The 27,307-nt window shown below is 49.4% G+C and overlaps 1 protein-coding gene across 2 annotated transcripts in view; it reads right to left on the bottom strand.

Moving 5' to 3' along the window:
- FNIP1 (folliculin interacting protein 1) overlaps nucleotides 1-26,629 on the bottom strand; it is a 130,276-nt gene extending 103,647 nt beyond the window's left edge. For both annotated transcript variants that reach the window (XM_075344542.1, XM_075344544.1), the window contains exon 1: nucleotides 26,446-26,629. In XM_075344542.1, the coding sequence (XP_075200657.1) occupies nucleotides 26,446-26,534 (89 nt within the window). In that variant the 5' untranslated portion in view covers nucleotides 26,535-26,629. The remainder of the gene's footprint in view (nucleotides 1-26,445) is intronic.
- Nucleotides 26,630-27,307: the final 678 nt, after the last annotated feature.

Below are 27,307 nucleotides of genomic sequence, written 5' to 3'. Positions count from 1 at the left end.
CCGCGGCATGACAATGAAGTCGGGTGAAGTTCACCAGAGTTCATTCTGATCGTGTGGCTCTACCTGTGTCTGCTGTCATCTGCCATTCAGCTCTGCTACATGGCTGTCTGTGGCTGCTGTCAGCGGCCATGTAGCAGAGCTGCATGGCAGAGGACAGCTGCTGAGAAAAAAAAAAAGGATCACATACGGATCACACACGCATTGCACACGCACTGCAATCATGAGAAAAATCTCAGGATCGCAGTGCAGTTGCATTGCACTCTGACCTAACGTGAACTAAAATCAGCCGAGTTTTTTTCAGCCAACTCGGACTGATTTTACTCGCATAGATGTGCGTTTCCATCCTTATTACTCTAGAAGCTTACAAAAAGAAAAAAAAAGCGCATGGAAAAAACTGCAGTTATTTTATAAGTGCAGAATCTAAGCTTTTCTGTACTATAAAAACACTTAAAATACGGCTTCACATCTGCGCCAAGAACGCATGAAACAATTGGAAAAAGGCATACAAAAATTTAGCAAAGATACAAAAACCAGAGAAGATTATTATTGTAAAATTTAGTGCAGACAGCAGCAGAAAACAAAAAACACAGGATTTATGCAACATGTGAACACGGCCTAAGGCCTGTTTCACACGTCAGTGATTCTGGTACATTTGTGCTTTTTTTTTCTACGTACCAGAATCACTGACATACGCAGAGCCATTATAATCAATGGGTCTGCTCACACATCAGTGATTTTTCACTGACCTTGTCTCCGTGCGGCATACCCACTTGTCCGTGATTGCCGCACGGAGACATGTCCATTTTTTTCTGGCATCACTGATGTCGCATGGACCACACAGTGGTGTGATCCGTGAAACACGTGCCAGAAAAAAAACATGCTTATAAAATAAAAAAACATTTTTACTCACCCGGCTCCAGCGACGCTCTCTGCAGCCTGTTCTGCCTGCTGCTTCTGAGCCGGCTCATTACTGTCGTGCATATTCATGAATGCACGACACAGCCGACCCGGAAGCAGCTGCTGCAGAGGTCAGCGCCGGCCGGATGCTGCACCGCGGGAGCGATCAGCACCATAGAGAGCGGGAGCGCGCACAGGTGAGTTAATCTCTATGTGCAATCACGGACCACGGAGAACGGAGCCCGGATTGCACTTAGACAACCCACGTGTGCCGTGATTCACGGCACACGGAGGGACATGTGCGTGTTTTACACGTCAGTGAAGAACGTCTGTTTTTCACTGACGTGTGAAATGGGCCTTACAGACACAAAAAAAAGTAACATGTCATAGTGAACCTTCTATAAATATGAGAAAGCTCTGGCTGCTATACATGAATGAGCAGTCTGGGGCGTCTGCTGAACATCCCTCACTGTCAAGTGGGTGTGGCCAAAATACGTAATTACTTACCGGTAATGTGTTTTTTCTGAACCCATGACGGCACCACGAGAATGTAAGGGTGCCGTCATGGGTGCTGGAAAAATACGTAATTACTTACCGGTAATGTGTTTTTTCTGAACCCATGACGGCACCCTTACATTCTCGTGGTGCAGTCATGGGTGCTGGAAAAATGTGCATGCTTTGTCCCTCTTTCGGTTCTTCAAAAGTTGTGAGGTGTGCTGCAGTCTGTGATATACACTGCAATGTACATGGTGAGCGGTGTCATACATATGAGAAAATGACTGATGACACACAGATGGTAAAAACGGACGACCAAACACTGCTGATGAATGGTCCATTATCAATATACTGGTAAAGTCACAGACATCTGAACGAGGCCTAAGAGATGCGGGAGGGCAGCCAGTTTCTGATCATCATATAATAAGGTACATTTTATAGATCATTCTACTAAATGTATTCATTAATAAAATTAAAAAAAATATGATCACTTTTATATTATTAATTTGTCTGTATGTTTGATTTTCCTTTAAGATCACCAGATTTTCTTTACCATAAACACCAAAGCGAACACAGTAGGCGTGTACACATCCTGTGCTGTACATAGAGCCTTCACAGCCATACGCAGCGTCCTTCCAGGAACTCACAGATCCATGACTCAGACCATGACTTCTGACCCGACGTGGCATCTCGGACCACTGTGACCACAATACGTAGAAGCACACGTCTATGACAAGCTTCAGTGCTCTCCAGAAGTGATGAAAAACAAACATTGCCGGACCCAGAGAGTCTCACCTCAAAACCTTCACAAGAGCATTGTGCAGGCCCCAATGTCAGGCTCCTTAGAAGACTCAAGCTTACAACTAAACTGCCTTACCATAGCTGCTATGTTGCTTATGGGATAAATTCAGTTATGTATCTACTTACATACATTAAAGAGGTTTTAGGCATTTCACAAAATCTGTCCTACATACCAAGGAAGGGTATACATGTAATAACACCATATTTTTCAGTCTATAAGGGTATATGCCCATGATCAAGACTCACTGCATCCTGGATTCAGCAGGTCCTGAGCTGAGGGTCCGCGAGTCTCCTCTGTAGGAGACTGCAGCTGCTTGTAACCACGATCAGGGTTCAGTGCGCTGCGGTCTCTCACTTCTGTTCTCCCTACGGAGGACGCATGCGAATCCACAGTAAACAACTGACATGCTGCAGCCTGGAAAGACGCACCGCAGGTCAGTATTTGATGCGGAAAAAAAGCACAGTGGGCACAAGATTTCCAGAAATCCATCCACTATGCTTGTACTGTACAACACAGCGTTTTGGGCGCAGCTAAAGCATGTTACATCCAAAACCCTGCAAACACTGATTGTGGGCACGCACCCTAAGACACATCGGCCCAGAAGATGCACTTAGGTTTTAGAGGAGGAGACTAGGAAAAAAACATTTAAAGAAGAAAAAAAAAAATATGTCATGGCACGCTGTTATTAGGGATGGGTGGGGGGAATCAGATGCTGACACTGTTATGAGGGTAATGTTCCCCAGTCCGGTACTAATGTCGCTCGTCCGGGTATACATGTTCCCAATTCTGGGCCCATCCTGGTATAGACGTCTTCCATCATACCACTTTTTTTAAACACATAAAACAAATAAAAGGATTATACTCACCTTCCCTCCACTCACCCAGTTCTTGGCATCTTCTGATGCCAGCAACTGACTTCAGCATGTAAGCGATGGACAGCACACGATGTCCATGCCATGCCCCCACAGTCACAGATCATCAGCTGCCGGCTTATCCAAAGTGAATATTCACCACCATCCATGCCTCTAATCCCGCCAACCTCTCAGCGCTGATGTCAGTCATAGTAAATGCTTGAGATTTTTACCATCATTGACCTTGGTGCAGAGAAGCGTGTGGTATTATGGGTGTGGGGAGCAGTGAATATTCATTTTCTTTAACAGCCGATACACATTAACGTCCCACTCCTGCTGCCACTGGCTTCCTGCAGCGATGACCTTACTCCGGCTTCCTGTGACCCCATACGACCACTGCCGGCCCTCTCCGAGCAAGCCACAGACTTTGAGGAGGGGAAGCATCTGATTGTCAGAATATATGGTACCTGTTAATCCCCTAGAGCTCCTCCCTAGAGGTCTCATCCATTAGTCACTTGGTAGCAGCAAACACAGATTGATCTCAGATTACACGGCGTGTGACCATTGGCTGCGGGTGTGACTGATAGACAGGACATCACTGCAAGGCTGGAAGAAGTAAGACAGGAATTCAACAGATACAGTGGCATGCCAAATTTTGGGCAACCCTGGTCAAAATCACTGTTAGGCTATGTCCACACGTGGCTTTTTTTTTTGTTTTTTGCTTTTTGCATTTTTCTTCATGTGTTTTTCCTTGCTTATTTTAATCAATAAAAGCAAGGAAAAAGCATCCCCGCACAGCCTATGAGATCCTGACTTGCTGTGCACACGCGGCTGCTTTTTTCCTTGCAGATTTTGTGGCTGAAAAAAGAAGCAGCATGTCAATTGTTTCTGCGTTTCTATAATCCACTGCAGGGCTTTATCCCAAATGTTTGGGAGGGAAAGTGCATATTATAAACAGAAAAATACGGTACGTTTGAAGATGGAATGATCTGTAAATGGCATGAAGTTAAAGATGTCACATTTCCTTTGTATTTTAAACAAAAAAAAAAAAAAAATGTTCATCTTTTACAACTAAAACGTAAAGGGAGCCTGTCAGGTGCAATATGCAGACAGGACCACGAGCAGTTCTGTGTACATATTGCTAATCCCTGCCTAACCGTCCCTGTATACACTAGATAAAAGGGATCTTTACAAAAAGTATGTCTAAAGATCTATTATATGTAAATGAGTCCAGGGACTAGTCCCCTGGGCATGTGTTCCCTTGGCTGGTCAGCCCACATAGCATGTTAGCACTCCCCTGTGAGCGCACCAACATGCTAATGATGTGCAGCTTGGCCGCACATACCTCACTCTTCATGGCGGCCGGCAGAGGATGGATGCGCACTGTGCATGATTCAGAGTCCCCTGGATTTCCGATCATGCGCAGTAAATTGATGCCGAGTGTAAGCTTCCCGGCCTCAGTGAGGCACAGTACTCGTGACCAGATGACTTGGGGACTCCAGATGATTAGCAGTGTACATTCATCCTCCGCCGGCCGCCATGAAGAGTGAGGTATGTGCGGAAAAGCTGCATTCATTCAACCCACAGGGATTAGTAATATGCACCCAGAAATGGACTGATTAAACCGTTTGAGCACCCTGCATGGTCAGTACTTAGTAGCATCCACTTTGACAAGTATCACAGCTTGTAAACACTTTTTGTACCCAGCCAAGAGTCTTTTAATTCTTTCTTAGGAGATTTTCATCCATTCTTCCTTGGAAAAAGTCTTCCAGTTCTGTGAGATTCCTGGGTCGTCTTAGGCTGCTTTCACACATCCGGTTTTTGCAGTGCGGCTCAATCCGGCTCAAACAGCTATGAAACGGATGCGGCAAAAAAAACGGATCCGTTGCATAAGTTTTTCCATGCGGCCCATCCGTTTGACGGATGCGGCTTGATACGGAGCATGCGCATTGCAAAAAAACGCATCCGGCGTCCATAGGCTTGCATTGATCTGGTGTGATGCGTTTTTTTCACCGCACAAAAAAAACGTGCCAGGCAACGTTCCATCCGGCCGCCGCATGGGCTAAATATGCCGCATTCGGCAAAAACCGGACGCAACGCAAGGCCATGCAGCACAATACGGCGCCAATGCAAGTCTATGGAGAAAAAACACGCAACTGGCGGCAAAAAAAAAAAAAAAAAAAAAAAAAAGGTTGCGTTTTTTCTGCAAAGCGCCGTATTGTGCCGCTCTGCAAAAACCAGATGTGTGAAAAAGAGAATTTTGTTTACTTACCGTAAATTCTTTTTCTTATAGTTCCGACATGGGAGACCCAGACCATGGGTGTATAGCTAGCGACCTCCGGAGGACACACAAAGCACTACACTCAAACGTGTAGCTCCTCCCTCCGGGCTATATACACCCCCTGGATGACAATCTACCCAGTTCAGTGCAAAAGCTGAAGGAGGACATCCACCCATAAGTAGAGATAGAGTAAAACTCGGCAAAACCAGCACTCTGTCTTCTAACAACAGCCGTGAAGCACACGGAACAAAAAAACTGCCAACAGGCAACAGGGAGGGAGCTGGGTCTCCCATGTCGGAACTATAAGAAAAAGAATTTACGGTAAGTAAACAAAATTCTCTTTTTCTTTATCGTTCCTTTATGGGAGACCCAGACCATGGGACGTTCCAAAGCAGTCCATGGGTGGGAAATAAACGAAACGGAGAAGTAGGCAAAACCTAACTTCACAAATGGGCGACAGCCGCCTGAAGGATGCGTCTGCCCAAGCTCGCATCTGCCGAAGCATGAGCATGCACTTGGTAGTGCTTAGAAAAAGTGTGCAGACTGGACCAAGTGGCAGCCTGACACACTTGCTGAGCCGTAGCCTGGTGCCTGAAAGCCCAGGAGGCACCGACAGCTCTGGTCGAGTGCGCCTTAATCCCCGACGGGGGAGGCACCTGAGAAGATTGGTAGGCATCGGCGATAGCCGACCTAACCCAACGAGCCAAGGTCGGTTTAGACGCCGAAAGGCCCTTGCGCTGACCCGTGGTTAGCACAAAAAGTGAGGTGCACCGCCGAAAAACGGCGGTGCGAGACACATAGATTCGGAGCGCCCGCACCAAATCTAAGGTGTGCAACGCCTTCTCAAAGCGATGCACAGGGGCCGGACAAAAAGAGGGCAATGAAATGTCCTGGTTAAGGTGGAAGGAAGACACCACCTTAGGGAGAAAGTCCGGAGTCGGACGAAGAACCACCTTGTCTTGGTGAAACACCAAAAAGGGGGATTCCGAAGAAAGCGCAGCCAAATCAGAAACTCTCCTGAGAGAAGTTATGGCTACTAGAAAGACAACTTTCTGTGAAAGTCTAGACAAAGGAACCTCCCTGAGAGGCTCAAAAGGGGGTTTCTGTAAGGCCGTGAGGACCAAATTAAGGTCCCAGGGATCCAAGGGTCGTCGGTAAGGAGGAATGATGTGAGATGCGCCCTGCATGAAGGTGCGCACCTGAGCCAGTCGGGCGATACGCCGCTGGAACAATACCGACAAAGCCGACACCTGTCCCTTAAGTGAATTGAGGGACAGACCCAACTGTAGACCCGACTGTAGAAAAGACAGGATGGTCGGCAAGGCGAACGGCCAAGGAGCATGGCCGGAAGAGCGACACCAGGACAGGAAAATTTTCCAAGTCCTGTGGTAAATCTTAGCCGAGGAAGACTTCCGAGCCTGAGTCATGGTGGAGATGACCTCAGAGGGAATGCCTGAAGCCGTCAGGATCCAGGACTCAAGAGCCACGCCGTCAATCTGAGAGCCGCAGAATTCTGGCGGAAGAACGGACCTTGAGAGAGAAGGTCTGGGCGGTCCGGAAGATGCCACGGCACCCCTACGGACAGGCGGAGCAGGTCTGGGTACCAGGCTCGCCTGGGCCAGTCCGGAGCAATGAGTATTACTCGACGGCCCTCCATTCGGATCTTGCGCAGAACCCTGGGCAATAGCGCTAGAGGGGGAAACACATAGGCCAGACTGAACTGAGACCAATCCTGAACCAGTGCGTCTGCTGCGAAGGCTTGAGGATCGTGGGAGCGAGCCACGTAAACCGGAACCTTCTTGTTGTGCCGGGAAGCCATTAGATCTACTTCCGGAGTGCCCCACTTGCGGCAAATTGACCTGAACACTGACGGATGCAGTGCCCACTCGCCGCCGTCCACGGTTTGACGGCTGAGATAATCGGCCTCCCAGTTTTCCACGCCTGGGATGTGGACTGCGGATATGGTGGACTTTGAGTCCTCCGTCCACTGGAGGATTCGTTGAACCTCCAACATCGCCAGACGGCTGTGAGTTCCGCCCTGGTGATTGATGTAGGCAACCGCTGTCGCGTTGTCCGACTGAACCCGAATGTGCTTGCCCGCCAATAGGTGGTGAAAGTCTAGGAGAGCTAGAAACACGGCTCTGATCTCCAGCACATTGATCGGGAGGGCTGATTCGGACGGAGTCCAAGTGCCCTGTGCTCGGTGATGGAGAAACACCGCTCCCCAGCCGGAGAGACTGGCATCCGTGGTGAGGATCACCCAGGACGGAGTCAGGAAGGACCGTCCCTGTGAAAGGGAGAGGGGCTGAAGCCACCACTGAAGGGAGTTCCTGGCCTGTGATGACAGAGCCACCAGCCTGTCCAAAGAAGAGATCCGCTTGTCCCAACAGCGGAGAATGTCCAGCTGCAAGGGACGCAGATGGAACTGGGCAAAGGGAACCGCTTCCATGGACGCCACCATCTGACCCAGCACCTGCATGAGGTGTCTGATGGAATGACGGCGGTGCCTCAGCAGAGAGCGCACTGCCAGACGAAGGGACTGCTGTTTGACTAAGGGCAACTTGACAAGTGCCGGCAGAGTCTCGAATTGCATCCCTAGGTACAAAAGTACCTGGGTCGGGGTCAGAGTCGACTTGGGGAGGTTGACAAGCCACCCGAATTGGACTAGAGTGGCGAGAGTGAGCGAGACACTCCGCTGACAGTCTACACTGGATGAGGCCTTGACTAGAAGGTCGTCCAGGTAAGGAATCACTGCCAACCCCTGGAGGTGCAGGACCGCAACCACTGCTGCCATGACCTTGGTGAACACTCGGGGGGCCGTGGCTAAGCCAAAGGGAAGAGCCACGAACTGGAAATGTTCCTCTCCGATCGCAAAGCGTAGCCAGCGCTGGTGTGAAACCGCAATAGGCACATGCAGATAGGCATCTCTGATGTCGATGGATGCCAGAAAATCTCCCTGGGTCATTGAGGCAATGACCGATCTTAGAGATTCCATGCGAAAGTGCCGCACCTGAACATGCTTGTTGAGAAGCTTGAGATCCAGGATGGGCCGGGAGGAACCGTCCTTTTTGGGAACTAGAAAGAGGTTTGAGTAGAAACCTCTGAACCGTTCCCGGGCGGGGACCGGAACAATTACACCGTTGGTCTGCAGGGATGCCACGGCCTGAGAGAAGGCGGCGGCTTTGGAGCAGGGGGGGGTGGACAGAAAAAATCTGTTTGGCGGGCTGGAGGAAAAAGGTATCCTGTAGCCGTGGGTGATGATATCCCGCACCCACTGATCGGAGACGTGTTGCAACCACACGTCGCCAAAGTGGGAGAGCCTGCCCCCGACCAAGGACGTTGCTGGCGCGGCCAGATAGTCACGAGGAGGCTGCCTTGGTGGCAGCGGCTCCTCCGGTCTTTTGAGGACGCGGCTTTGCGCGCCAGTTGGATTTGCGATCCTTGGCGGTAGTGGACGAGACTGTGGGCTTAGAGGATGACCAGTTAGAGGAACGAAAGGAACGAAACCTCGATTGGTTCCTGCCCTGGGTAGGTTTCTTGGCTTTAGCTTGTGGCAAGGAAGTACTCTTCCCGCCAGTAGCTTCCTTAATTATGTCATCCAGCTGTTCCCCAAACAGCCGTGACCCAGTAAAAGGGAGACTCGCAAGGTACTTCTTAGAGGAAGCGTCCGCTTTCCACTCTCGAAGCCACAAGATCCTGCGGATCGCGAGGGAGTTAGCGGAAGCCACTGCCGTGCGGTGAGAAGCCTCCAGGACGGCAGACATGGCGTAGGATGCAAAAGCCGAAGCTCGGGAAGTTAAGGCATCCATCTCAGGAATAGAGTCCCTGGAAAGGGAATGAATCTCCGCCAGAGAGGCAGAGATAGCCTTAAGAGCCCACACCGCCGCAAAAGACGGAGAGAAGGAGGCTCCTGCCGCCTCAAATACAGACTTGGCCAGAAGGTCAACCTGGCGGTCAGTGGGATCCTTAAGAGAAGTGCCGTCGGCCACCGCAACTACTGTGCGGGCTGAGATTCTGGACACTGGAGGGTCCACCTTTGGGGACTGGGCCCAGTCCTTAACCACCTCCGGTGGAAACGGGAAACGGTCATCTGAACTACGTTTCGGAAAACATTTGTCAGGACAGGCCCTAGGCTTGTTAACAGTGGTCTGAAAGCTGGAGTGGTTAAAAAACATACTCCTAGGTTTCTTAGGAGAGGTAAACTGGTGTACCTCTACCAGAGAGGGTTGATCCTCTGACTCCTGTTGGTTTAGGTTCAGTACGGAGTTAATGGACGCAATCAAGTCACTAACGTCCGCATCACCCTCAGACAAATCAATGGGGTACATAGAGGCAGCGTCTGAGCCCACAGTAAAGGAATCCTCCTCGCCCTGCACCTCGGCTTGTGAATCAGAGCCGTGGGACGAGGAAGGAGAAGGGTCCGTGCGTCTCCGTTTAGGGGGACGGGGTCCTAGGACATGCTCTGAGGGCTCTGCAGAGCTCGGAGCCGCAGAAACACCCTGAGAGGGAGGCTGATGCATAGACAGCAGCGTCTGGGACAGCTGCCCCATGGAATCGGCAAACGACTTGGAAAGAGCCTGTGAAAAGGATGCTACCCAAGCCGGGGGTTCAGCCACCGGGACCGAAGCAGCCTGAGGGACCCCTGAGGAGGCTCCAGGCTGAGACACAACCATATTAGCACAGTTATCACAATGTGGGTACGTGCTAGGCTCTGGCAGAATTAGCTTGCAAGCAGTGCATATAGCATACATGTTTGCAGCCTTGCTCCTAGTGACAGACATGCTGCTGTGGAGGAAGCTCTGCAGCCAAAACACACTCCTGTAGAAAGCCTGAGTGTATAAAAATCCACAACCATAGGTTGTGGCTTACCAGCCCTGCTCTCTGTGTCCTCCGGATTTCACCGCTCCCCTGCAAAGTGACAGCTTTCCAAAAAGTATGCAGCTGCAGCATCCAGCGCTTCTCAGTGATAAAAACGCTGATAAAATGGCGCTGGGAGAAGGAGGGGGGGGCGTGTATAAGCCCAGGAGCGGGAAAACAGAAGCACAGAGATACAGGGGGGTAGACAGGGGAGGGGACATCTCCTTAGAGAGGAGTGCCCTCCCCTCTGCTGGCCGGGCGGTGGGCGGCGCTGTATGCAAAACATACAGCAGAAGCCAAAAACGAAACTAGGCCCAAACTGAAGCCGGGGCCTAGATTTTAAAGTGCGGCCGACGAGCAGGCACCGTCGGCGCGGTTCTCATGGGAAATTCCCAGAACCGGCCGAAATTACAGTAACGCTAAAGCACATACTGCCCCCATAATAAAAGCACCCGGGACCCCTGAAAAAACGTCTCAATACTTAGCTTTGAGACGCAGGGCCATGTCCCTGAGTGGGGTTAACGCTCCTTCCAGCAGGGACCAGACAGGGCTGCGGATGGAGCCGGCCTCCTGCAAGCAGAGAGGACCGTGATGGCTCCCACTTCAAACAGAGCCTCGACAGAGGATGCGAAGGAGCACGGCATGTGAAGGCTCCAGCCTTATGAAGATCAACCTTAACAGCACCCCGCAGAGTGGAGCGTGAAGGGACATGCCGGGAGTCCAGACTGGACCCGCTTTTCTTCCAAATCTTTAAAAAATTAAAATAAAATTGAAAAAAAAATATGAGGAAATAAAAGTGTGTGTATCCTCCTGAAACACAAAGCGTTGAACTGGGTAGATTGTCATCCAGGGGGTGTATATAGCCCGGAGGGAGGAGCTACACGTTTGAGTGTAGTGCTTTGTGTGTCCTCCGGAGGTCGCTAGCTATACACCCATGGTCTGGGTCTCCCATAAAGGAACGATAAAGAAAGCAGCCTTACATGCACTGCTTTCCTGAGGTTTAGCACAGATTTGCAGATCAGAAGACTGTGAGGCCCATTGTAAAACTTCAGCTTGCACCTTTTGAAGTAATGAAACTGGATTGTGACCCGTGTTAGGATCATTAGCTATTTGTAGAAGTCATCCTCTTTCAAATTCAGCTTTTTTACAGATGGTGTTATGTTTACATCAACAATTTGTTGCAATTCTATTTAATCCATTTTCATCAATTCATTTTTAATCAATACCAATACGTCAAGCCTTATTCCCTATTCACAGGCTATAACTTACTAATGTGGAAATAACCCTTTAAATTTATTTCCAAAATAATACCAGCAAATTTAGAGGGTGGTTTTTATTTTAAACTGGGAAAAAAAATTTTTATGGAAAAACTGAAGCCAAGCCTACCGTAGTGTATATCTATATAGATAATTTTAGAAATCATACTAAACTGAGCTTTATCTTACATTACTACTTGATCATTCATAAATCATCTTTTCAATGTAAATATTTCGGGTTTCAGAGCTCCAGTGTCTCTTCCCTTATGGAGAGCAAGGAGGCAGAGAAGGGCAGAGATAGATGGATTGGACGCGCCATGACGCACAGAGCGCCTGCACTTGGTTTGACCAGCCAATCTGTCAGTCAGCGTATGCTGCCAAACTACGGCTAGTGTGAATTAGAGCCAGGCATATTTTACTGTGAAACACTTTAGAAAGTCAGAGGAAACAGTTAAAAAATCCATCTGGGGAATAAATTGACAGTGGAGACCAGTGTGCTACCTTCCAGGCTGCCTTCTTCCCGCGAGCTCTAGTTAATAGTGAGAGGCCAGTCAATAAGCTTGAGCAGTGCCGGGAGTAGCCGCCTGCGAGCAGGGCCGGGAGTAGCCGCCTGCGAGCAGGGCCGGGAGTAGCCGCCTGCGAGCAGGGCCGGGAGTAGCCGCCTGCGAGCAGGGCCGGGAGTAGCCGCCTGCGAGCAGGGCCGGGAGTAGCCGCCTGCGAGCAGGGCCGGGAGAAGCCGCCTGCGAGCAGGGCCGGGAGAAGCCGCCTGCGAGCAGGGCCGGGAGAAGCCGCCTGCGAGCAGGGCCGGGAGAAGCCGCCTGCGAGCAGGGCCGGGAGAAGCCGCCTGCGAGCAGGGCCGGGAGAAGCCGCCTGCGAGCAGGGCCGGGAGAAGCCGCCTGCGAGCAGGGCCGGGAGAAGCCGCCTGCGAGCAGGGCCGGGAGAAGCCGCCTGCGAGCAGGGCCGGGAGAAGCCGCCTGCGAGCAGGGCCGGGAGAAGCCGCCTGCGAGCAGGGCCGGGAGAAGCCGCCTGCGAGCAGGGCCGGGAGAAGCCGCCTGCGAGCAGTGCCAGACTAGTCCACCTCTCCGTATAATCCGTATAGATTGACAACTAGGCGTTACCATTTCCCCTTGTCAAAGGGGTATGTCTCCACATGCTGCACTGGTCAGCACTGATTGGATAGACAATGTGAGACGACGCAGTGACCCCCCCCAAACAAAGGCACAATGACTACCCCACGTTTAAAAAAATTCCATACAGTGTCATCTTAGGAAGTAAAAGTGTTTGGAGTTAAGTATGGGCAATAGTCTTGGCGAGGTTTGCCAAGTGTCAAATAAGTGATGTTTAGCAATGGTAGGTACAGCGTGTGCTGTTTGATATTTTACATCAGTTATGGCACAATCTCAAGGAACAACTAGTACCGAAGGGATAGACTTAAAGCCCCAATCAGAGGGGTTCCCCGGACTTATGATACTCCTGACCTGTCGTTCTCCTGAATAGGAGCGGATGTGCAGTTCTTAGTCGCTGGAGCTAATAACAGCTGATTGGTGAGCAGGACCCCAGCAATCTGATATTGATGACCTGTCCTAAGGACAAGATCATAGATCTGCCAAGGAAGAATACTGTTCCATCTAACCACTATATCACAACCTTACACATCCTAATGGTTTGCTACTTTTATTTCATCAGATGCCAAAAGAGAAGTTTCAGGGGATTTTTGAGCATTGACGAAACAGTGGCTACAAATCAGAAATCAGGAGTACTGAGAAGAATGACTTGTCACAGAGGTTTCTAGAAAATACGGTAAATCGCAGTGTGCTAATATGCATAATATCTTTTCATTATTTTTTACTGTTCACATTTCGAACTGAATAACCTGTGGAAGCAATAAATTACGTTTTATGATTACATTTTGATACCTGCCTAGGAGCCCAGTTAGAGGAGAAGACAGCCCCGCTGTGAGACATCACACACAGTTTATCCTGGATGTTAGGGTCCAGACACCCAGTCATCTTGTGCAAGGGCTTTATTCACAGGACAGAAATTTACAATGGAATGGGACAAAGCCTAGGGTTGGAAATTTACAATGCTTAGTAGTGATAATGGTAAAGCGTTCTCCATATGTACACAAATGTATTCTGCACTGTAAGGTGCATCTCAGGGAGGGTGGATATGCTTTTCACTGCAGTTACTGCTGCCAGTCTTTTGGGCTAGGTCTCTGACAGCTCTACACATCAAAAGGCTGAAATTTTTGCCAATTCGATACAAAATAGCTCTAGCTCAGTGAAATTGGATGGAGAATGTATGTGTACAGCCCCGCGCTCGGCTGCAGCTGAGACGCTCGGGTCCGGGCTCGTTTGGTGGGTGGTTCGAGCGCCTCCGGACCCGGGGGTCACGTCGCTCTGCAAGGGGATGCTGGCGATCTTGATGGGGGTGGTTAGGTATGTGTACGGCCGGAGCCGTGTTTGAGTTTGTGACGCCACCCACGGGACGTGGTGAAGGTGTAGACACCACCGCTGCAGTTACGGGGCACCTGGGGGAGATTGTCATGTAGCAAGATGTTAACCCCTCCGTGGGCAGGGATGGTGGCCCCGGGACCCGCTTGGGGAGAGTGACAATCGGGCGGTGCGCGGCCGGATGGCACTGTTGTACTCACGATTACTGACACACACAAGTCTCTGATGAACAAAGTTGATGGTGGTCGGTGCCCGCAGTCGGCTGCGTCTTGTCCCCCACCCGGGTTGGTGGTCCTGGCCTTCTTCCTGCACCTTGTTATGTTTGTGTAGACTGCCTGTGCCTTAGTAGCGGGAGTCCGCTCCTCGGCTGTGTATGTACCGGTGGAGTCCGTTTGCTCGCAGGCGCTGGCCCGTGGGATCTCTCTGCCTGTGCAGTGGCTTTCTATCCCACTCGGTGGGCTGTTGCCTTCTTTTGGGTCTTGGGATGGGAAAGGACCTACGGTCCAGACCTCAAATCAGTGAATTCAACGTAGTCCAGTGGCTTCTGGGCCTCGTTCTGGGTCTGAGTACCCCCCTTGTCCTCCGGTTTCCAGTCGGTTCCCCGGTTCGGTACCAGCGGGCCACTACCCTGTCCCGGTCCCTTACGGTTCCACCTGGCCGTCTTCTGCAGGCCAGGCCACCGCCTGCCTCCTAGCCAAGGTACCAGGGCTACGACCCTGGCACCTGTCAGTTTCCGCTGCAGACCTGTCACCACAGGCCTGCTGCACACACCTCCTCTCAACTCCACTTGCTTAACCCACTGACTAACCTGACTGACTACTGTTTCTCCTGCCTCAGGCCCCCTGTACTCCTCGGTGGTCGTGGCCAGCCCCTTGGTGAGACCATCAAGCTCTGAGGGAGGTGACTAGGTTTTAATGTGGTTGGCCGCTGTTACCTTTTTAGGGGGACGGGTGTTATGCAAGGGCCTACCTGTGACTACCTGGCTAGTCCAGGGCGTCACATATGTAAACAGCAATGGTAAAGTATTATCACAGATTCTCAATGGGATTTAGGTCTGGACTGTGAATGGGCCATTCACACACATGAATATGGTTTGATCGAAACCATTCCATTGTAGTTCTGGCAGTACACTTAGGCCTAAGACACACGGCGAGAAAACTGTGCGAGTGGAGTGCGAAAGAAAAAAACATTGCATTCCACTCGGACCAATATTAGCCTGTGTGTCAGCACACATGAGCGATTATTTTCTCAGCCCTAATCGGACCGAGAAAACAATCGCAGCATGCTGCGATTGTAATGTGAGTCTTGTTTCTCTCGCACCCATTCAAGTCTATGGGGGCGAGATAAAAATCGCACAGCACTCGCAGTACACCGGTGTACCGTGAGTGCAGTGTGAGAATGGCAATAGCGAGCTACGGAGGACAGAGGGAGATGCATCCCTCCCTTTCCTCCTCCGTGCCGGCCCGCCCCTCCGCAGCGCCAGTCCGCCCCTCCTCAATGCCGGCCCGCCCCCCACAGCTGAGGTCCGCTCGCACGAACGGACCTCAGTTGCAGGGACACTTGGCTCTGCTGTACTGCCAGCATGAGCTGAGTGTCATGCAAGGGGATCGCAGTAATCCCCGTGTGGCCCCAGCCTTAGAGTCACTGTCCTACTGTAAGGTGCAAACTAAGCCACAAACTTAAAGTTTTTAGCGGCCTTTATTAGGTTTTCCTCCAAAATTGCTATGTATTTAGCTCCATCCATCTTCCTATCAACTCTAACCAGCTTCCCTGTCTCTGCTGAAGAAAAGCATCCCCACGGCGTCACCACCATGATTGATGGTGGGGATGGCGTTTTCAGTGTAATGTGCAGTATTACTTTTCCGCCACACGTAGCGTCTTGCATGTAGCCCAAAATTTCCTATTTTACTCATCTGACCAGAGCATCTTCTTCCATATGCTATCTGTGTCCCCTACATGGCATGTGGAAGAAGGTCCTTTAGTCTACCTATAGCTGCTGCTCCAGTAATCTACATGTAGAAAATAACTTCTAACACTATTTAACTGCAGATTATTCAGTTTTATCAATAACTATAATATTATATACACATATATATATATATATATACACATACATATATATATATATATATATATATACATATATATACACACATACATACATACATACATACATACATACATATATACACATATATATACATATACATACATATACATATATACATACATATATATATACACACACAGAAAACCTTTACAGCTCAATCTGGTCATACCCTTTAGATAGCCGTTGACTGAATTCTTGCTTGAACTGCTATACACCTGCCTGGCTGAGCATGAATTTTTCATGGAAGGAGGGGCAGTCACTGGGGCAGGCTCTCACGGGCAACATTAAAAAGGATTAGGCATATCATAAACAGACATGTGCCAGCTTTCATTTTCCCAAACTCTGTTAGGCTATGTGCGCACGTTGCGTAAATACATGCAGTTACGCTACGCTTTGTAGCGCAGCGTAACTGCATGCGTCCTGCGTCCCCTGCATAATCTATGGAGATTGTGCAGGGGCCGTGCGCACGTGGCGTTTTAGAGCGCAGCGCTTTGGCTGCTGCCAGAAGCGCGCGTTCTAAGAAGTGACATGTCACTTCTTCTGTGCGCTTTGCCGGCAGCTCCTGCTCTGTCTATGGCAGGAGCTGCAGGCAGAGCGCATGGAATCGGCTTTTTTTTTTCACTACGGACATTTTCTGCAGCGATTTGAAGCGCACGTGTGCTCTTCAGATTGCTGCAGAAAATTCTGCAGTGACTGTGCGCAACGTGCGCACATAGCCTTAGGCTGCTTTCACACATCTGGTTTTTGCTGTGCGGCACAATACGGCGCTCTGCAGAAAAAACGCAACCGGCTTTTGTTGCCGCCGGTTGCGTTTTTTCCTGCATAGACTTACATTAGTGCCGTATTGCCTTGCGTTCGGTCCGTTTTTTGCCGCATGCGGCAGATTTAGCAGATGCGGCGGCCGGATGGAACGTTGCCTGGCACGGCGTTTTTTGTCTGGCAAAAAAAACGCATCGTGGCGCATCCGGCGCGATTTGCAATGCATACACCGCATCCGGCCGCCGCATGCGTTTTTTTCCACTGAGCATGCTCAGTAGCCTGCCGCAAGCGGCAGAAGTCGGACGGGCCGCATGTAAAAAAACTTATGCAAAGGATGCGGTTTTGTCGCCGCATCCGTTGCATAGGTTTTAGAGCCGGATTGGCCAGCTCTGCTAAAACCGGATGTGTGAAAGCAGCCTAAGGGGACTTGGGACAAGCCCTTATACATATTGAGTTGTCCGCTGGTCCAGCAAAATCAGAAGGTTCAGATTAGATTCTTCTAAATGTTATGGTAATTTTCGAAATCCCCCTAGGAAGTCATTAGGTTATCCACAAGTCGTGCACAAACTCCAGGATGCCTTATATGGGAAGAAGTACAAGAATTCTGAGGATTGAAATAAGTATTTTACACCGACAATTTTCCTGTGACTCTTGGGAGATGGAGTCCGAGCTTTAGGTTATGTTTCTGGCACCGACTATAGGTTTCTGTAAAATTTTCAAAAAACAAGCCAGATATCAGAACGCAGCGAGAAACACCGACAATAATCTTACACACAGCTCCGTTCTCCGATATTTCTTTTAGCCTTGCATTTGGAGAAACCATATTCTGCTGTAATTTTGCACAGGTTCATTACCCCCAACTCTGCTTTTAACTGGCACGACTGGCATAGCATGCCGGAGAATATCCACTCAGGGCTGGTTATTATGTTCTTCAGGTGGCACAGTTTATGTTTTGTAATGCTGAAGAAAGATTCATTGTTATCTCAAATGTAAGGGAGTTGCATTGACCTGAACAGATGCCAAAACCTCGTGTTTACCTAAACGGCACGGCTTGTGCTTTATAATAACTGTGCACCACTTGTCCCATCCTCGGAGATGCAAATCCAGAGGAAAATAAACTGCTAAATGCTGCAACCTGGGAAATACTCCACTGCTATCACAGTAATGGCTGATACACCTCATATACAGCAGGCCAAGGGGGGATATTACATAACTGCACAGCATTTGCAGAAATTGGATCATTTTAAGAGTATGTGCGCATGGCATGCTGAGTTTTTAGTGCAGAAATTTTCTACACCTTGTGGCAGAAAAACGCACCAAAATCCACACCGTGGGCACTCAGCCTGTCCTAAAGCACCAACCAGTGGTTTTGGTTTTTTTATTTTCTCACTGGAGTGGTGCTTTAAATGCATGTCCTCTGTCCAGTCTTCTACTTACCTTCCGACATCTTCACCTTCCATCACAGTCACTCAGGACAGTTTCCAGCGTTTCATGGAGCGTGACAGAGGTCACAAATCAATAAGACTATGAGAGTCTCATTCCGGCTCTCAGACACGTATTGGGAGCTTGTGACGGCCAGTCAGAAGCTACAGTAACAAGATGGCACAGTGGTACCGGAGCAGCGCCAAAAAAGCATAAAAACACCAGAGGGTGAGTTTATGAGAGGGAGCTGGGGCCAGATTTAAAGTGCCACTCCAGCAGTGAAAAAAATTAAAGTTATTATTAATAATAAATATTTTATTATTATTATTATTATTATTGAGAAAATTCTGGAGTGTTGCTTTAATGATCTGCCCAAACAAGGACATTTTGGATATACAGTATTCATTCCCAAGAATAATGATCCAGTTGTCAATGCTGCCGGTAAGAGACCCCAAGTAATGTGTATATTAAAGACCTACATCCGCGAGGCATCAGGACCTGGGGCACGTGGCTGGTTTCGCTTCTTCGGCCATTGTGGTATGCAGTATGTATAGACTGTGTTTCTCGCATTCTCACAGACCTAGGCTGAAGCATCTCCGACTGTAGTAGTCTTTGTGATACTGAGGGCGGCAGAAATCTGTGAATGTTTGTAAACTGCTGACGTGGTGTGGGATTCCCCGAGAATGTTACATTCGGAGGCACACACGTCAGGTAATGTGTGGGTAGTAGAAGTATCGAACAAGAAGCCGGCGGCGGGAGGTTTCTTTTCTTCATTGCTTACATAAAAATCACTCACCTCTTACAATTATTCAGTGTCGTTAGGCAAGTTATTCTGAGAAGAGGTGAATTTCCCAAATAAAATGTAATATCTAAAAATACCAGCTCTCATACACATCTATCACCCCAGGCTACATTACAGCCGATGGTGGGGAGAGAATGGTAGTGTGCACAGCCTTTTAAGCATGAGAGTACCTGCTTTGGGAAACACTGGCTTTTTTCATCTTTAAAACTATAGAGAAGACCCCAGGCGTCGCCCGCCCTTCTTCCTGAGCGCCCCATAGTCTTATTTAGTTTGTGGCATCTTCCACTTAGAAGGGTCAGGTCACTTAACTACTTTGAGTCTTTTGAAACCCGAAGCGGTTAAAAGACTGAACATGTGAACAGTGGTTATACATTGAGCATCTGTATTTCTATATTTATAACCTTTATTAACCGTTTTTTCAGAAGGGTTTCAGAGTGGATCCACCGCGGTAGATGTCACCTGCACATCCCCTAATGGGTACATCATAAGGAGCTCATGACATGTCCATTCATCAGATAATGGATGCCAAACAGTGACAAGCGCACTCCATACACTTCAATATTAAAGGGGCGCATTGATACTATGTTGAGAAACAAGGTTTCTCTCAAATAACTTGTGTTACCAAAAATGCCTCCGAGCGGCGCTATTGTGCTCCGCTCACCGCAATCGTGTGACCACCGGGCTCTGACCTCTGATGTCTGGTGATGTTAAGTCAACTGGAAGTTGATGTGACATCACCGCAGCCGGCACCAGTCTTCCTGAGTGATTGAACTGTGGGCGTCATTTTACCGCTCATCACAGCCCAGCATCTCCCTGCTCCCTTCTTCACTGCAGAGTGCCGCAAGCAGGAGCGATGCTGGGCTGTGACGAGCAGTGAAATGCCACCCACAGCCCAGTGACTCGGGAAGACTGGCACCGGCCTCAGTGATGTCAGGTCAACAGGAAGTTGATCTGACATCACCGGACATCAGAGGTTGAGATGTCATGAAAGCCCAGAGTCCAATAAGTACTGGATTCCTTCTCCCTGCCATCGAACAAAACAAGTTAGTCAACAGGGAGTGAGCACCGCGGCTACGCTTATGTCCTGTTGATTGTTCGTTTGGTCCAAAGGTGGGGGGAGAAGGAAGCTGGTTCTGATTGGGGCTCACGTAACGTCACAATACACCTGACCCCCTGCACCGCGATGCCAGACACCGCTGGAAGGGCGCGAGTACGAGAGGCGAGTATAATATTTATCTCAGAATGGGGTCTCCTAGCAGTGGGCAACCTCTTTAAAAATCATTAGAAACATTAAGAAAATTGCAGCTCTAATAATATCGCAATGTGTGCTCAGCACGTCAGGCATTCTGGCACTAAACAATAAACCAATTTATGCACTACAATGTTCATAGCTAGGAACCTGATCCCCACAGCGATGGGAACAGCATGTGAAGGGATCTTGTTACTTTAAGACCTTATAATTATCCCAGACAAGGACTCTGGTACAAGCTGTCATTAGAACAGTAAATTACAGCTAAAACTCGCAGCCTCTGCCATCACGCCACGCAATGCCCGAATACCGCACACAACCAAAGTGGAGACATAACAATGGAGTAGCCAGGGGGCAAATGCAGAATTATACACTCTTTCCAGGAAACACAGCACCTGTCCAAAAACAACCGGCGCTCAAGAGGCTATGAAATCTCTGCAAGACGACGATAGCCCTGAAAAGTGGTGTTGGGCTGTGCGCACACGTTGCGTGTTTATTGTATTTTATTTTAAATGCATTTTTGAGTGCAGATTTGTCTCAAAACCTGAAGGGAATCCTGAAGCCAGCAAAAGTGAATGAGAACCCTGAGGTGTAGTGCACGTGGTGCTTAAGCGGGCTTTACACGCTGCGATCTCACTAGCAAGATCGCAAGCGATCGTACCCGCCCCCGTCGGTTGTGCGTCATGGGTAGAGTTGAGCGGATTGCCAATATCGGTCCGGCAGATCAGTGGTGGGTTGATAAAGAAGTCCGAGATCCGATCCAGAATCCGGCCAATACATGTCAATGAGGAGAGAGAGCGAGAGAGAGACACACTCTCCAAGGCCCCCACACTACACCCCACAATGAAGCCAGCCACAGTGCCCCCACATTGAAGCCAGCCACAGTGCCCCCACATTGAAGCCAGCCACAGTGCCCCCATAATAAGAGACAGAGAGATCCACCCGCGGTAACACAAACAGTTCTGCTACATCTCAGAGCGATAACACTGCCCGCTCTGAGTGTAGCGTGAACGATGCCACCATGAGCACGGCATACTGTCACAGCCTCCGGGGCCGATACACTGTCACAAGCTAGGGGGGCGTGCCAGCATGCACTGAAGGCCGGTGGGCGGGGACCGATCACCATAGCACACTAACAGGCAAGGGGGCGTGTCAACCTGCACGGACGGACTGTGGGCGGGGAGCGGCGATGACGCGATCACCGCAGCAGACTGTCACAGGCTGGGGGGCGTGTCAGCCTGCACAGACGGATGCTGGGCGGAGAAAACAAGGTAAGAAGTGTGAAGACCCGGAAGAAGTATGCCGCCATGACACAGTTTCAGTAAGTATGAAACGCTCATTTATTTATTGTTTTTTTCATGTTTTAGGACTTGCCGAATCCGGATCGCGCACCCGGAATCCCGCGTCCGGGTCGTCCCCAGAGACAGCACTGAAACCGCGCGGATCCGGACGTTTACAGTCCGGGTCCACTCAACACTAGTCACGGGCAAATTGCTGCCCGTCGCGCACAACCTCACTTACCCCCGTCACACGGACTTACCTGTCCTGCGACGTCGCTCTGGCCGGCGATCCGCCTCCTTTCTAAGGGGGCGGTTTGTGCTGCGTCACAGGAACGTCACACGGCAGCCGTCCAATAGAAGCAGAGGGGCGGAGATGAGTGGGACGTAAACATCCCTCCCACCTCCTTCCTTCTGCATTGCCGGTGGACGCAGGTAAGGAGATGTTCGTCGCTCCTGCGGTGTCACACACAGTGATGTGTGATGCCGCAGGAACAAGGAACAACATCGCTAATTAGAAGAGAACGATTTTTTGTTTTAGGACGACCTCTCCACAGCAAACGATTTTGGCCACTTTTGCGATCGTTTTAGGTCGCACATAAGTGTCACACGCTGCGATATCGTTAATGACGCCTGATGTGCGTCACTAACGACGTGACCCCGACGATAAATCATTAACGATATCGTAGCGTGTAGAGCCCGCTTTATTTTTCCGTTGCAGATAATCTGCAAAGTGTCAATTCTTTGCGTCTTTTCAACCATCTACTTAAAATAAGGCAGTCAAAAACACTATAATAACAAAAAGGTATAAAAATTATTGTGGACTTGCTTTTTTTTTTTTTTTTTTTTTTTTTTTACACACAGCGGTAAATGCTATAGAAGTAGATAATAAAAACCTGTTTGGCCTCGGTGTCACATGGCCCTGGATGACGTCACGGCTCACCAGTGTCCCGGGTCTTGTGGAGCGCAGCGCAAGCATGGACCGGCTGCTGCTCAGAGTCTATGGAGCCTCGTTCTGAGGCCTCGGTCTGATGCTCCTTAGTCTTTGATCTATGTGATAAAGGAACATTGTGGGAACCACTGGACTATGTCGGAGCTGGGAACTTGGATTTCTAATAAATTGTTGAATGAGGGACAGCGTCTTCCGTCAGAATCCCTGGACTACGTTGGACTTGCATGTTTGATTTTTATATAAAATGGTGAACCAGGGACAGTGTTTATTTAAATGAAGTATTTTTTGTATGTTTTTTCTTTTTACTCACTAGGTAGTAATGGGGGTGTCTGAGAGACTCCTCTCCATTACCAACACCAGGGCTTGATGCCAGCTGACACTAAAGAGCTGATAAATCCCCCAAAATATTGTCCTGATTGCAACAACATCAGGGTAATCAGGAGAAGCCAAGGCAAAGTGCCAGAATTAGTACATCTAATGGATGCACCAATTGTGGGGCAGCTGCGGAGTGGTATTTTTAGGTTGCGAAGGGCCAAATAAACATGGATCTACCCAGCCTGAAAATACCAGCACCCAGCTATCTGATTTACCTTTGCTAATTATCAAAAATAGGGGGGACCCCACAGCGTGAGTTTTTTCCCCATTTCTTTATTTAAACATAAAACACTGTCCAATAAGCTGCACCGGGTTCAATTTTATTATACAATTGGAGGGGTTGTGCATCTTTATCACATTCATTGGTGTCCAAAAATGCTAGAAAAAAAAAAAAAGCATTTAAAAAGGTGCGTTTTTGCGGCTGCATTTTTCTTGCCAAGAGATGCAGAAATGATACATCCAAACACTGAATCTGCCCCATACCCTTATAGGGTGGTGGGCTTCTCAAAAATGATTGTTATAGATAGATAAATAAAATTGGCTGCAAATATACTGTAGATGTGTGTGAGCAGCCAGCACCTGATCCAACCCGACACTCGTAAAAATAACATTTACATCTGGAGAAACCCTGAAGATGTTAGAAGGGATGTAGGAACCAGCAGCCAATGGCCAGGATCACTGCCCGATCACAGGCACGAGGACAACATGCAACAGAATCAGCCTAAATCTCTATATCTGGCATCAGTCTACTCTGGGAAAATTAAAGGACGGACTAATATATACCATGAATAATATTCGATTTTAACCATCTCCATGCTGGAAGTCGTGAAAACAAGTGAACAGAACCTACAAGGCTAACACATTTCATCATGGAAGCATCTGACAGCCAGAACTGCAGACACCTCTGTACATGGCACAATATATGGAACTCATGTGATGCTGAGGTCATCACAGCTAATAATAAGCACGGCATGCTATAGACTCAACACTGACACATCCTAAAGAATGGAAAGGCTTCTGGATATCTTATCTGATAATAGTGTTGTTAGAAGCTATAGCATGAAGCTGGAGGTCTGTATGTGGTCCCCGTGTTTGAGTAGGTGTACTCCTGGTACTCCGCTTCCTTCCATACACCAAACACATACTGATCGGGAATACAGACAGAACCCCAATGAGGACACCACTGGGACCGATCTACCAATCACTTAGGCTGGATAGTCTTTGGCTATGGTTCTATGGATTGTCTGTACTGGACCTCTCGGAGCAGAAGTCTTGCAGTGGGATCATTGCAAAACGTTTTGTGGAACTCAGACGTCACCTCTTATATAGGAGGGTGAAACTTGCACCTACAGCCGCAGCATAACCTGACCCCTCCGGATCTCACACCGCGGAGATTTCACCGGCTGCGCATGAGATTTTCTACAACTTTGCTGTAAAATGCAGCGGTTTTCCAACAAATACACAGCGGAAAATCTGCCGGGTTGTCACACCATGGGAACTTAGCTTTAAAATTCATCAAACTACACAAAGAGGATTATCTTTTATACTGTCTAATCCAAGTTTCCCTGAAACCCTTAATAAATATGGCACGTGGATGGCATGTCCACCAGGATCCTGGAGATTGTGTGCGACTCTCCCCCTTACCTTGGGACGGCAGGGAGTCTGGAGATAGATATTTATGTCTATCAGCCTCCTAATCCTGGGCCAGCTCCCCTTGTACAGAAGCTGATCTGTGCCACCAAACTGCAGGGAAAAGGAAATCAGCAAGTGCTGAGCCCATACAGGACACGGCTTCCTACTGGCATCATTGCCAGCACCATCACCAACCACCAGCTGGGCAGAGTGGTGTTCAGCAAATTACACCCAGAGATTGGGCGTAGGAATAATACAAGAGGTGGCCGAGAGGAGAGGGTGAATAGCAATGATCAGGTGTAACCCTTTCATCACTCAGAAATCCTAAACGTAGTTCTGGTAGCAAAACAAGGGTTAATTACAAGCAGTAACATGCCCAGTGCCACCCGAGGAAGGGCACAAGGGTCCATGGCTGGCACTGGCTTTCCAGCTGATAGGATATCTACTCAGACAAGGTAAAGCTCCAGGTGATGGCACAGCACAGGTCACATTACACGGGCTGGCACAGAACAGGTCACATTACACGAGCTGGCACAGCACACATTACATGAGCTGGCACAGCACAGGTCACATTACATGAGCTGGCACAGCACAGGTCACATTACATGAGCTGGCACAGCACAGGTCACATTACATGAGCTGGCACAGCACAGGTCACATCACATGGGCTGGCACAGCACAGGTCACATCACATGGGCTGGCACAGGACACGTCACATTACATGAGCTGGCACAGCACAGGTCACATTACATGAGCTGGCACAGCACAGGTCACATTACATGGGCTGGCACAGGTCACATTACATGGGCTGGCACAGCACAGGTCACATTACATGAGCTGGCACAGCACAGGTCACATTACATGAGCTGGCACAGCACAGGTCACATTACATGAGCTGGCACAGCACAGGTCACATTACATGGGCTGGCACAGGTCACATTACATGGGCTGGCACAGGTCACATTACACGGGCTGGCACAGCACAGGTCACATTATATGGGCTGGCACAGCACAGGTCACATTACATGGGCTGGCACAGGTCACATTACACTGGCTGGCACAGGACAGGACACATTACATGAGCTGCCACAGGTCACATTACATGGGCTGGCACAGGTCACATTACAGGGGCTGGCACAGCACAGGTCACATTACACGGGCTGGCACAGCACAGGTCACATTACACGGGCTGGCACAGCACAGGTCACATTACACGGGCTGGCACAGCACAGGTCACATTACACGGGCTGGCACAGCACAGGTCACATTACACGGGCTGGCACAGCACAGGTCACATTACACGGGCTGGCACAGCACATGTCACATTACACGGGCTGGCACAGCACAGGTCACATTACACGGGCTGGCACAGCACAGGTCACATTACACGGGCTGGCACAGCACAGGTCACATTACACGGGCTGGCACAGCACAGGTCACATTACACGGGCTGGCACAGGTCACATTACACGGGCTGGCACAGGTCACATTACACGGGCTGGCACAGGTCACATTACACGGGCTGGCACAGGTCACATTACACGGGCTGGCACAGGTCACATTACATGGGCTGGCACAGCACAGGTCACATTACATGGGCTGGCACAGCACAGGTCACATTACACGGGCTGGCACAGCACAGGTCACATTACACGGGCTGGCACAGCACAGGTCACATTACACGGGCTGGCACAGCACAGGTCACATTACACGGGCTGGCACAGGTCACATTACACGGGCTGGCACAGGTCACATTACATGGGCTGGCACAGCACAGGTCACATTACATGGGCTGGCACAGCACAGGTCACATTACATGGGCTGGCACAGCACAGGTCACATTACACGGGCTGGCACAGCACAGGTCACATTACATGAGCTCGCACTGCACTGTGGAACTTGTAGTCCTACACAGGGTCCATCCAGTCACCACTTGGCTAGTAATAATGTCTGCAGACACAGAGCCGGGTCCTACCTGAAGGCATAGTCCTCCCTCGGGTCTCTACTAGGGGACAGCTGCCCGCTCCTCTTATTGAAAAGCTTCTGGAAAAGAGTGGGTGGCATTTTGCAGGAAACCCCCGGCAGCCTGTGCTAGGCATGGACAGCCTGGCACAGCGCACCTAGCCCCAGCGCTCCATCAGCGGACTGGTCATATGACTGCTCTGTCACCCGCTGCTGTCACATGGGAGGGGCGCGCTGGGCGGGGCCGCCGCACACTGTAAGAATACACTACTCCCAGGATTGCCAGCCACTTCCTGGACCGCGAAGCGTAAGATCCGCTGTGATTGGTTGTTTCCTCAGACTCAACCTAATTGGTCGGATTCATCAGACCAGCCTGATTGGACGAAAGATAGTTGTTGCTGTTGTATGTGAGGGAGAGCACGGCGAGGAAATCACGTGATGAGGTCAGATGACGGCAGGGTTACGAGGAGATTCCTTGTGTGTGGGTGACCACATGCACTTATTGGCGGGCACACGACTGACGCTAGGTGTGGCGTAGAGTGTCAATCAAAAAGTAGACCTGGCTCAACTACCACAATAGGGGTGCTCAGGAGAAAATACGTCCAATAGAAAAATATAGCTCCGGCACACCATGTGATTAAAGGAAAACAGTTTCAAGGATGGTGCAAAATAGTTTATTCAATAACAAAGAAAAGTCTTTCCAACGTTTCGGTCCTCGATGGACCTTTCTCAAGGACTATTTGGACTGGTGACAAAAGCAACAGAGAAAAAAAGTGTTACAAAAAAAATCAAATGTACATATCTCAAAGATGGCAACACAATACAATAAGATTCCATGTACAGGATTATAGAATTTGACAGTGATCATTACATGA

This window comes from Anomaloglossus baeobatrachus, chromosome 4, assembly GCF_048569485.1.
Source record: "Anomaloglossus baeobatrachus isolate aAnoBae1 chromosome 4, aAnoBae1.hap1, whole genome shotgun sequence".
Classification (NCBI taxonomy): domain Eukaryota; kingdom Metazoa; phylum Chordata; class Amphibia; order Anura; family Aromobatidae; genus Anomaloglossus; species Anomaloglossus baeobatrachus.
The sequence above is the reverse complement of the archived record's forward strand: the minus strand, read 5'-3'. Positions and strand labels throughout refer to the sequence as shown.